This window comes from Euprymna scolopes, chromosome 14 (assembly GCF_053919585.1).
Source record: "Euprymna scolopes isolate OS-2025 chromosome 14, ASM5391958v1, whole genome shotgun sequence".
NCBI classification, from domain to species: domain Eukaryota; kingdom Metazoa; phylum Mollusca; class Cephalopoda; order Sepiida; family Sepiolidae; genus Euprymna; species Euprymna scolopes.
The window spans coordinates 82,274,928-82,288,184 of record NC_136495.1 but is presented as its reverse complement, the minus strand read 5'-3'; the positions used below and the strand labels follow the sequence as shown (position 1 = coordinate 82,288,184).

Genomic DNA, 13,257 nt, shown 5'->3' with positions numbered 1-13,257 from the left:
TGCTTAGTTGATAATCATACAATGTCAAACATTAGAAATTATATATTTAATATGTAATGGATACTGAATGGATAATGGGTCACATGTGATAGTAATCTACTTACATTCAAGTAAATGAAAATTTTTAATTTCAAAATCTATTTTAACCTATTTTAGAAGCGATTTCTATCCAATTAAAACTGCTATCCCTCAAAAACAATTCACCTAGCTTTCAAAATTTAAATTTTAGTTATTTAAACATTATTGAAGAAATACATTTTTTTTTTACAAGGGAGTCACCACTTATCAACGCCTTAAGGATAAGGGTTAATGAGTGTACAGTGGTCACCAAGACAACAGTGCAGTAATGATCATTTAGTGATGGAAATTGAGAATTTGATTGATTATTTAAGGGGATGCCTTAACCAGAACTTGTTTACATTGAACTTGATAACCATGTAGTTAACTAGCTAAGAAAGCAGCTTTGTTCATGAAATTTGCATTTAGATTAAGGCATAGATAAAAAGTGGCGAAAATTGTTGATAGGTGTTGTAACAAGACAAGTGCTTTTTGAAAATTTAACCAGAGGGGAGGGGACTATTGAATGAAATAATGATAGAGCAGAGAGAGGTTAGCATATAATTAATTATGCTGAGCCTTGAGTTTGATTATTCTTCATGTTTCTGATGACAAAACAACTGAAAGGTGTTACCAAAAAAATTTTTTTGTAGTCGAATGTACAAAAATTTGAAAAAATTATCAATAAATGAAATGGAGTGAAAACGATTGCTATTTGAATTAGATTTTGTACATTGAATGTGGATTAATCAGAAATGTTTAAAGTGCCGCCATCTTGTGGAGAAATCTTCAGATTGGAGGCGGGGGGGGGGGGGTCTGCAATGCATTTAGCATTACAATGTGTGCAGTATACGTAACTTTCTTTTCTCTATTCATGCTTGCACATGCTGCTGCTGATGATGATATTGAAGACGTGTAAATGTTTCAAATAAATTCACTATTTTTTTCACACCCCCTTTATATGCCTTATATTTGCCCCCTCTTAAAGCAGAAAACTCTCAGATGATATGCATTTGAATTCAATTTATCCTTATTGGACAGCAGACTTTTAATTTTCCAGTCGATCTAGGTTATTTTTACGTAGACCTCTAGACATGTTTGTTTTTGTCTGTTTCTATGTTGTTACCATGGCAACAAAAACAGTCAAAAAAGAATACCAAACTGTGGCTAATTAATCTGAAAACAATAATGGACTTGTTGCCACTGGACTTTTTCTCTGACTTATCTCCTTTCTTCATCTCAAGTCTATTATTTTCATGGTTATTCGGTGAAATGCAACTCTTTTATGGATCCTGTTGAAGAAGATGTAAGTGATGCCATGATTTTGAACCCTTTTTTCAAACTACACACCAAAGACGCACCCTTTTATGGTATAAGGCAAGCCTAGTCTATTTCTACCACTCAGTCCAGATTCTTGTTCATCACGTCCGTCACACAAATATGTCTTGTTCAACATAAAAAAAAAAGTAGGCCAAATTTTGACTGAGAAAATAGAAGTATGTCATCCGACATTTTTTCCAATTACTTTGTGACTGTTTCTATAATTACAGCAGAACCAAAAAATGTTTATGTTTAGCATTGTATATTCTTCAAATTGAAATTTTATGTCTTTATTTGGATACTCATTAAAAGCATCGTTTTCATATATCTGTAAAGATATTCTTTAGTTGGTAATGTCTCTTTACTTTCATACCTTTCATGTCCAACTAAATATCTTTCCACGGATGTGAATGCAGTGGAAGACTTGGGGGTTTATTCTTACTCAGGTTCCGTTTCTCTTTTGCATTAACGATTTCTCAAATGAATTGACTAAAAAGGTGTTAATCTTTGCAGACAATGTGAAACTGATGTCAACGAGACATAACTATGATCAATTTCAGAATACTTTAAACAAACTCTGTTCTTCATCTTCATGCCGAGATTTACCGTTGAACTCTGTAAATGCACTCATCTTCCTATCAGCACTATAGTGCCCCCATTGATTATCAGTTTTTAACCTCAGCCACTAAATATTGCTATTAATGCAACAAGGACCTTGGTATGGTTGTGAGCAACTCTTTCAAACCATTGCATTATGATGACGAACAAAGCTGATTCTCGGCATTAAATAATCCGAAAAGGGTTGATATGCCATAAAACAACTAACCAACCAAAGCTGATTCTTTATCTGATCCAGAGAATACTTTCCACATAATCATGCTAGCACAACAGTTTCCATTAGATCACCAAAGTTAAGTATCGTCAAGCCTAGTCAGTACGAAAATGTGTGACCATTTGAAAATACCAGGTGCTGTATGTGCTCTTCACTTACATCAGGATTGTTTCCAATCATCCTGAACTTCTCTTTGTCACTGGAATCAGGTAATGCCGACTCAGGAGAGGTGTGGTTGGAGATTGCACAACCCTTGTTTCACAATTACAAGCGCAGGCACTCTTACAGGAGTTATTTATCTTCACTTAAGACAGTATGGCCCATTTTTGATCATGCATTCCAAGTAACAAATTCTTATCTACAAAAAGAGTTGCACACCTGGAGCATATTTAACGTTTGGCAAACCAGGAAATGAGGACTCTGCATGCTTACTTTATAAAGAATGGCTCTCAAAGTTAAATCTGTTTTCAATTGTGCAATGGAGGATGCAAGGAAACTTGATTCTAGCATACATGATCAGCAATAGGAATTTAAAGCTACTATTCACACCTCAGCCCTAAGTCGTGATCTCAATCGAAGAAAGACAACATTCTCTGTCTGTGTTTCTGCTCTGTACGACCACCTTCCAAAAGCGGTCCTGATAACGACCATATCCAGTTTAAAATGAACTTGTACAAACATTCATATGTGGATGTCTCTTAACTTATTGCACTTTTTGCCAAATAAATTTGATTTAATTCTGGGAAACTTTGGATGCAGGTCATTTTGTGCATTAGTGATTGGCTATCTCTCTTCTGCGCAGGTGTCATCTCCAACATAAACTTGTTAACTCGTGTCATTTTACCTCTTGTTAAATCCATTGATGGCAATTTTTATTGACAAGATGTTAATTTTCTTCTTTCATTGCAATGAATTGTTCTATAAAATTTCTTACAAATAATACGCATTTTTGTTTTTTGTGTTTTTAAAATAGAGAAGGCTTCCCCATCCAGCCTAGTCAAACTGGTTTCTGCAAAGTGTACCATTTGACCCCGCTGCTGGATAATAATCGAGACAAAAGGGGTCTCGCTCTTGATGGAAAACTCAAACATGAAGATACTTGTCTGGCTTCATCAACCATGTAAGTAGCTTTTTTTCTCCACTGCTGCTGTAATTGTTATTCATCTCTTTGGTACAAAACTAGTTCAGGGGAGATAATCAAATCTCTTTTCTTAAGACACAATGGAGTTGCATGATGTCTGCCGAATAAGTGATCCTATGAATTGCAACACTCCACTCCCTATAATGGACTTGATGACAGCTGGAAGCCGATTAATTCCATTCTAGATAACCTCCAGTATTTACACAAATGTATCAACAATATTTTTTTGCCTAATAACACATCTACAACTAACCTTTCTATAATAATAATAATGCATTTACAAATAACTTTTCAGTAAAAAAAAGAAAATTAATCATGCTATCGAATTTTATACATTGCCAAATGATAGGGATATTTTTAGTTCAGTTTGCACTTAAAAAAAAAAATTGACACTTTCAGAAAATCCCAAATCCCAAATTAACATCTGCATATTGGATAATGTGCAACTTATACAGGTTGCTAAGATTACAAGACTATCACAGTGTAGTATACCGGCATTCACTGCTGCATATGTGGTCAGGTGATTGTTATGAAATTGAAGAGATCCACGATTGACTATGTTGCATATGACTGAAATCGAATAAAATATAGAGCTTGCACTACAGTTTCAAACTTTTATTGTTTGAGTTGATACTTTGTGGCACAAAAATAGTGCTTGTACAAAGACAGGCAACAGGTTGATTTTTTAAATGTGTCCATTTTTAGCAAAAACAATATTACTTTCTTAATTGTCATGTTGAAAATAGTAATATTTCCAAAAATTATAAAAATTCATTGAGTAGGACAATTATGATTGTGTTTTTTAGTAAAAAAATATCTAAGCAGTATGGTTGTCATTACAATGGTAAAAACAAAAAACAATCCGAGTTATGCCTCCTGTTTTTACCATCTTTACGGTGTAAAACATCTATTAAAAATGCAATTTTCCATAAAAATTCTGGTGCTACCAGATCAGGCTGTCTGAAGATATTGGTTTCCTGAGACAAAATGCACCTAACATTCATGTTTTTTGTTTTTCTACTATCTTTTGCAAAACTAAATTATGTTCTGCAAAACTAAAACCCAAAACCTCCTTTTTTCCTCCTTTTTCCTTCTCTCTATTCCCTCTTTCTCTTTCTTTATCCCCCACTTCATGACTGGTTTCCTAACTTAAAACATACCAACCATTAATACTTTAACCCTTTTATCTCTCCCACTGCAAAGCTCATTCATTTTCAGCAAAATTAACTCAAAAAAATGACTGCCAAAAAGTCAAAAGTAAAATCCCATCAGACTTCAAAAACTAAACACAACTTTCGAATAAAAAACCCATGAAAATTAAACACATTCCAAAACCAAATGAACAAACGCCTAGTACACTCCAGAAAGGGAAAAAATCAAATCTCTCACCAACCAAACATAAAATAAATGAAAATTTCAAAAAAGACAGATCCTGCTCCATATCAAAAACAAGAACTACAGACCAGAATAAATTTAAAACCTTGGAAATAATGGAAATACACGACAAATAGTAGAAAATAACCACCCCTATTCTTAATAAGACGAAAGGAAATTGAAATATATAAAATTAAACTATGTTCAACAAAATAATCCAATGGAATTGCAGAGGTATAAAAGCAAACTGGAATGAATTACTTCTACTAATATCCGATCTCTGCCCTACAATAATTTGCCTACAAGAGACCTTTTTATAACCATCGGAAAATATCAATCTTCATAGCTTCACTGAATACAACCACACAACAAATAACACAAATAGAAGAATATCCATCCTCATTAACAAAACCACAGCACAAAGCCAAATAAATCTACAAACTAACTTACAGGTAATTGCAGTCACAACCACTCTACATAGAACGGTTACAATCTGCTCCATCTATCTACTTCCAAACGACCCTATAGATTAAACTGAAATAGAAAAACTTATTAACCAACTCCTTCGCCCCTTCTTATTATTAGGCATCTTTAATAGTCATAATGTTAGTTGGGGATGCTTAGGCACAGACAGAAAAAGAATCATAGAAAATATTATCAACAACAACAACCTATGCATATATAACAACAAAATATCAACCTTTATTCACTCTGCTAAAAATTCGTACTCAGCAATTGAATTCTATAAGGGAACCGAGTATCTTTATGGATTACAAATGGACAGTGCACGAGGACACCTGTGGAAGTGACCACTTCCCAATAACATTAGAACACTTTGGTCCTGCAATAACCTCAAAAATTCCTTGCTGAAACCTTAAACTCAAATTATTATGCAAACACAAACTCCTACCTGGAAAACATGAGAAAGACTGTATCACTTTACAGATACCATCATCTCAATAGTTGAGGAATGCATACCTAAAACAAAATCATCAAACAAGTGTTATTGGCAATGGTTTAATGATGATTGCAAAAAGACTACCAGGTTATGACGTGCTGTATTAAGAAAATTCAATAGCCAACCAACTACTCAGAATTTAAACAACTTTAAAATATGCAGTACTAAAGCAATATTATTTAGCAGTGCTAAAGCAATATTATTTAACAGTGCTAAAGCAATATTATTTTCCAGTGCCAAACAATAAGACAAACAATAAAAGAAGCAAAATGGGAATCATGTCCAAAATAAATAATATCAAGGACAAAAACATTTGGAATATGATATGGAAAATATCAGGAAAAAAACACCAGTTCCCCTCTCAACCACCTCTGTATAAACAATAATAAAGTAACCCAAAAAAGGATGTGCCTAATATGCTTGTAGATACTATTGCAAATAATTCATCATCCAAAAGTTACAATAAACATTATTAAACAGGAACCAGAAAAAAGAAACTTTAAAAGTAATAATGAGGAAGAATATGACAAACCTTTTACCAGTTATTAAAAAAAAGCCAATAACACGGCTGAGGGACCAGATGGATAATAAGAATTCTTAAAACAACTATCAGATCAACCATTAAAGTATTTACTTTCGATTCTTAATGACATCTCGATCAATGGCAATCTTCCAACTATATGGAAACAAGCTACAATCATTCCCATACAAAAACCAGGAAAGGATGCATCTGATCCCTCCAATTATCACCTCATACCACTAACAAGCTGCGTATGCAAGACAATGAAGAGAGTGGTAAACACTAATCTGGTTTCTTGAAACTAATAAAATAATAACCAACTTTCAATGCGGCTTCTGAAAACAATACAAAACTTTTATCAGAAATTCATTTTTACAAAAAAGCATACAACTGCTATTTTCTCTGATCTTGAAAATGCTTATGATACCACATGGAGATATGGTATCATGAAAGATCTCAAAGAAGCTGGACTGAAAGGAAGACTACTCCTCTTCATCAGCAACAGACTATTATATGTCCGTGTAGGAACATGTCTCCTAGACATCAAGGATCATGAAATGGGAATCGCACACGGAAGTATTTTGTCTGTAACGTTATTTACTTAAAAATTAACAATATCGTTGGATGTATGTGTTGTTTATACGTCGACTAATCAAGGTATATCTACATAATTGAGCGCTAATTTCAGCAATGCATTGACAAAATCAAAAAAAATGGACAACTAAGAATGGATTCAAATTTTCTACTAACAAAACAAAATGCATGCACTTTTGTCAGCTCAGAAAAACTGCACCCAGATCCTCTTTTAAAACTGGATGATACCCAGATTCCTGTTGTAGATGAACATAAATTCTTGGGGCTAATATTAGACAAAAGACTTACATTCATCCCTCACATCAAACACCTTAAAAATAAACGTAATAAAACTCTCCAGCTAATGCGAGTCATTGCCTACACAGATTGGAGAGCGGACAGACAATTAAAGTTATATAGATCACTAGTGTGATCAAAACTAGATTATGGCAGCTTCATTTACGGTGCCACCAGAAAGTCATACATAAAAACATTAGACACAATTCAACATTAGGCCCTCAGGCTTGTGCTGAGAGCCTTCCGAACTTTTTCCATCAATAGTCTCTATACAGAAGCCAACGAAACCCCATTATCAATTTGATGCAACAAACTAGCCTTACAATACTTGAATAAAATTCTCTCTTGCCGAGACAGTCCTCCTTACGACTGTATTGCAAACCCATTAGATTACTCTCTCTATGATGGGAAAAAATCGCAACAAACAAATCCAGTCCATAACTGCATCTTTAATCCCAAATACGAAAACTTATTTGACCAAAAAGTAAAAGCTATAAAACCTTTTGGTTTCTATACAAAACCATTAGTGGAAGATGCAGGTATCACAATCCCCAACATCCATGTTTAGTTGGTTGAGTTCATGGATGTTGGGGATTGTGATACCTGCATCTTCCACTAATGGTTTTGTATAGAAACCAAAAGCTCTCAAAAAATCAAACTCATTCACTAACCTATCAAGAAAAACTCCTTAATATTCAGGAAAAATACCCAAACCATTTGCGTATCTACAAAAATGGTTCCAAAGATAGCAACAGAACTGTCCAATAGCATTACTTTACAGAAGCGACTACCAGACTATGCTTCAATTTTCAGTGCCGAAGCCACAGATATAAACCTGGCTCTAGACCTCATTATTGACCTCACCCACAACAAATGTATAATTATCTCAGACTCCCTATCAGTACTCTAATCCTTAAAGAATCAAAACTTAAATAACCTGCTACTCATCAACCTATTACAAAGAATTCATACTCTTTCACAAAAAATATCAAATTCTGTTGAATCCCCAGTGATTTTTGCATTCAAGGCAATGAAAAAGCCGATATAGCTGCTAAAAATGCACTAAAACTCAATATAAAAATTCCACACTCAGACTACAAACAACTATTTACTTGTTAATGAGATTATTAATAATAATCTTCTTATGAAGAAATGGCAAGAACAATGCAATAACTGTCAAAATAACAAACTTTTCAAAATCAAACTCGCAATAGAAGAATGGTTACTAGATTTCAGAAAATCATGCAGAGAGGAAATGGTTTGTCCCGCATTCACATAGGATGCACGCACATAACCCACTCCTTCCTGCTAAAAAAAAAAACCCTCCAGAATGTTTGGCATGCCAAGAACCCTTTACGGTAAAACACTTTCTTTGGGATTGTGGTGATCTCGTGCATATCCGGCAAAATTATTACAATGTCAACAATATGAAAGAACTATTTTAAAAAAATAAATTCTAACAAAATACTAACATTTCTGAAAAAAGTAAATTTATACAAAAGAATATAATTTTAACTCAATCCAACTTTACCAAAAAAAAAAAAAAAAAAAACACACCTCATCTAATGATCTAAAAAGGCTGACTTAATTTAAAATATGACAAAAAAAAAACAAATTACGGAACTCTGCATTAGATAAACGAAAAAAGGTTGATATGCCGTAAAACCAAAGCAAACTATTACTTTTAACTATAAATAACTTTCTGCTTGATGAATTTTTGTAAAAGGACATATTTTAAAAAATCTGTCTTTGTATAAGCACTCAAAAAACTACTTGGCAAATATACCTAGTGAACCAAGTGCAAAAGAGATTCAAATAACTGCACTTAAAGGGATAGTTAGTAGGCGAATGTTTAGTATCTGGTAGGATGCTCCATCCCTATCTTGAACAAATTGATAATAAAATTGTTGAAAAAAAACGAAAAATTAGTTTATATTTTATGTAGTAAAGTTTCTAATTGCTTAGCAGTATAAAAAATATGGACTTCTTAATAGTTCTTAATTTCCATCGCTGGTGCAAGCTCTACTGCCTGTCCAATCAAAAAGTCACAGCCTCATAGCTCTTTACAGTTTTGCAGCTTATATAGATCTTAGAATATGTATTTTCTTATCCCAACCTAAAATGTTTCATTCTAAAATTTTAGCTAAAATCAAAGGATCTTTAGGAGAGGTAATTGTTTTACCTTCCTAATAAATTATAGCAAAGAACAAAGCACAAAGGAAACACAAACTTCTTTTTAAACAATAACAATGAAAAGTATTTTATTTGTAGCAGGAACTGGCAGGTCAGGCTGCTAAAAGGGAAGAAGTAAAAGAAAGTTCTTTTAAGGTCATCGAAGGTCAATCAGTATCGTAACATCCCCGGCTGGATAGCAGTTGTTTCAAATCAAGACCGTCAATGTAGCAAGATGTTCGGTGAACAGGAGACGAAAGAGGATAGATGTTACTAGGCTGGTGGTTCGGATCTGACTGGCTGATGCTCTCTCAAGACTTTTAGGGAGCAGATGAATCAATGCACCCTGTTAGCTGATTGGTCAGCCTGTGGCCGGAGAACTCGGGGGGGGGGGGCATTGATTTACAAGAGAAAATAGTTCTCTGTGACTGCTACAGATCTATATTGTATCTGTGATGGCAAAATGCATCTGAACAGGATAGAGGGTAATTATTTAAAAGTGGACATAGAAAGAATTCTTTCTCTATTCTTATAGGTGGTCACTTGCCCGCATTTTCCAAGACATCTCAAAATTCTTCTATCCTTGCATAGAAAGCATACTATGCATCTGCACAATATGCCTCAGCAATAGGTGTATTATTGTGCATCAGATTTTATACCTGAACTGCATCTACTCTAACCATAATCCTCCCATAGCTTAATATTGAATTTTCCAAGTTTGTAGTAAAAAAAAAAACATGTTCAAATTTCAAAAAAAATTCACACCTGAGGACTAATGATATTCATACAATTCTTTAACTGCCCGAATATTTTTGCCATTACAAAAAGGGTTCAAATCACTCAAAATCTTGTGCTTGGTCAGGAAGAGAAAAAACTAGAATTGAAGTCTGTGTTTAAAGATTTCATATATAACTATATTTGCAGATCGTGTTTGTAACTTAATTTATATGAATGTCAAACTGATTTTGTATGCTAACAAGATAAGCAACAATTCTGACTGACTGTCCAAGGGCGATAATCTATAAAAAAAAATCCTTTTTTATTTGATTTGGGCAATAATTTAATTTGTAACTTTTTTATCGACTGTACAAAACCGAGTTTGAAAAGAGAAAGAGATGTAAACAAAAAGTGATTTTCTTGCCAGTTTTATGCGGATTGTAAATGTTATTAAATTTCGCTATTTTCTCTTGATATTTGCTTCTTGATTTATGCGGATTGTAAATGTTATTAAATTTCTCTATTTTCTCTTGATATTTGCTTTTTGATTTAAAAAATTTTCTTTTTAAGGAAGATAGAATTTTTTAAAAAAACTTTCTGTACAAATGTTGCAATAATTTATCAAATCTTGTACTTTTTTAATTTTGAAAAAAAAAAAGTTTGATAAGCCATTTGATTTTTCATCTTAAAATGTTTTGTTTTCAAACTTAATGAAAATGTGAACATTACCATTTCTGTTGCTTTCTCTTTTTAGACTAGCAGAAAGCAATCCGAAAGAAAATTTGGGCATTGTGGTCTCATACAAAGTAAAGGTCAAACTAATACTGGGATTTGGATTTGGGTAAGTGCAACATCGTCTGCTCATTTTGTCTCTGATTTTTAATGATTCAAGCTTTAACTTCAATCTTTGTTCATCAATGTGAGTGTATGAAAAACTAACATAATATTCACCAAATAATGCAAACGCAAATTAACTTTTTTGTTCTGTTAGCAATTTTTTTTTACTTTATTAAAGAATGTTCATGTCACATAGATGTGATTCTTAAAGACAGGCAGATCTGGTCACCTTAAAGGATGATTAAATTTGGACAGTATAAGGAGATGTGTGTAGAACAGAAGACTTTGGTTGAAGAAGCTGGGTTAGTTGGCAAAGGGAAAGCCTAGGAAACATGGGAAGAAATAAGGATGAATTTCAGAAAAAGCAGGATAAGGTCTTGGTTATTTTAGTAGTCAATTTATAAATGCCAGCATATAAAACAGATGTTAAACTGATGTTTGCATATCAGATTAGTCGGAATTGAAACGTAAAAAAACAAAGTCAGCCTTTTTTGTTGGAAATACAATGTATAGATTCTGGGTTCAACAGCTTTGTAGCAGCAGCGACACCTCGTGGTTTGGGATTTTGACAGTTTATAAAAAGACTAAACGTACGACAACTTTCTCTTTCTCTGGTTTTTGGTACTGGGAGCACATTTCAGGGACTTGGTCCAATCTCTAAACTTCTCTCTTGGGATGCAATAGAACTCACCCGGGCCTTTGACTATGGGTTTGACTTCAAGAAGAATCCATCATGGCTACCACCAGACTTTAACTTCAACGAACATAAACTTTTTCTCTTCTCACAAGATTGCCTAACCTTTTCATACACATGAACTTATTCTACAACTAAGCCTTTTCTCTTTTTCCGTTCCACTCTCAAAGATAAACAATAAAGTTATTTTATAATGTTAGAATGAGATTTCTTGTCTGTTACATTCTACACATTGCTCAAGTTCAACAAGATATCCCTAAAGAAGGTCGAAGGTTAATTTGTCTAAACTATGAGAATAACATCCAAGATGGGAACACTAGTTTAAATAATCCAAATAATAGTTTTATTTTTATTTCTTTTCTAAGAATAAAAAATTTTTTGTTCAATCAAATTTTATTAAGACTCCTTCTTTTCTGAAAACGTGTTTCTTGTTTCAGTGATTTGTCTGTGGAGCTGCCATTTACTTTGACACACCCAAAGCCACCTGAAACGCCTCCAGCATCACGGCCATCAAGTGTGGCTCAGGAGAATCCAGATGCTTCAATTGATACCAATCTCATACAACTTGACACAAAGTGAGTTTTTTTTTAAATTCTATTTTTTGCAAATATTACATAAGAACAAAATAACGATAGATCTAAATGAATTTATTTTATTTGTAACACTTTTAATGTTGATCTCTACAGATATTTCTCCCCTCTAAAGATTTTTGGAATTGCATAATCTTCAACAGAAGACATTCTTGAGTCCCATACAAATTTTGTTAAGCTGTTTAACTTTATGTATATATATATATATATATAGTTTTATAAATGTTTTCCTTTTTTTCTATTTCTCTAAATTTCATTTTTCAGTGGAGATGGTTTGGTTGCTGATAGAGATGATGACTTCATCTTTGAGGATTTTGCTCGTCTACGTCTGAAAGGTCATGAAGGAGACGACACTGAAGCTTGATTTTGACAAAAAAGCCCCACTATTACCCTCGTTATTCCTTCTGAGAGACGACGAATCCGTTGGTCTTAGGAGGGGAGGGGGGGTTGGGCCTGCTGGTCACGTTTCATGCCCCCCTCGCCCCACCTAATCTGAAAAGCTTTGAACGTTTGTTGATCCCAATTGAATGTGAAATATTTTTGTTCAATCATGAAATATGAGCCCTACCATACCATCTCTCCTCTCTTTCCTCCTCCTCCTCCTCCTGAAATGTTCTTAAAGTCTGCAATTCCCCTTTTCTCTTTTCTTTCTTTCCTTTAATACTTTCTCGTGAATAATTGTATCAGTGCTACATTTCATTTCTCTTTTCTCGTATAAAATTACTTTTGGAATCAGATTTTATAGAACCAGCCCTAAACCCCATCTTTTTTTACACTTTTTTTTCTACTTTCTTTTTTATATTCAATTTTTGGGGCGGGGCCCGCGTATGTACTCTATTGATTTTGTGAAACAGTCAAAGTAAAGTGACATAAATTTTCTATGTAATCTTACTTCAGGCCTTGAACCTCCTACCATTTTTTTTTTTTTCAATTCTATAATTTTCAAATTATTAGTGCATTCATACGAGTCCTCATAGAACCACAGTTTTGTTGTTGTTGGCATTAGTTTTCTCATGTTTCTAGAATCGGATCGTTGCAGGAAGAACTTTGTGAAGCTGTTGCTCTGGAACTGACTGAATTCAAAGTTGGCGCCTCCAGTTTAACAGTTTGCATCATTATCAATGTCCAAGTTATAAAGTAAAAACTTTTCCAGTGCAAATGCAATGCCACAATAT

At 33.7% G+C, this 13,257-nt stretch overlaps 1 protein-coding gene across 2 annotated transcripts in view; it reads left to right on the top strand.

Moving 5' to 3' along the window:
- LOC145293137 (beta-arrestin-1-like) overlaps positions 1-13,013 on the top strand; it is a 252,833-nt gene extending 239,820 nt beyond the window's left edge. Inside the window, exons 10-13 of one of the 2 annotated variants that reach the window (XM_080139545.1) lie at positions 3,183-3,329; positions 10,716-10,802; positions 11,930-12,067; positions 12,347-13,013. In XM_080139545.1, coding sequence (XP_079995671.1) covers positions 3,183-3,329; positions 10,716-10,802; positions 11,930-12,067; positions 12,347-12,446 — 472 coding nt within the window. In that variant the 3' untranslated portion in view covers positions 12,447-13,013. The remainder of the gene's footprint in view (positions 1-3,182; positions 3,330-10,715; positions 10,803-11,929; positions 12,068-12,346) is intronic. The other variant, XM_080139546.1, reaches the window with a different exon arrangement.
- The last annotated feature ends 244 nt before the right edge of the window (positions 13,014-13,257 follow it).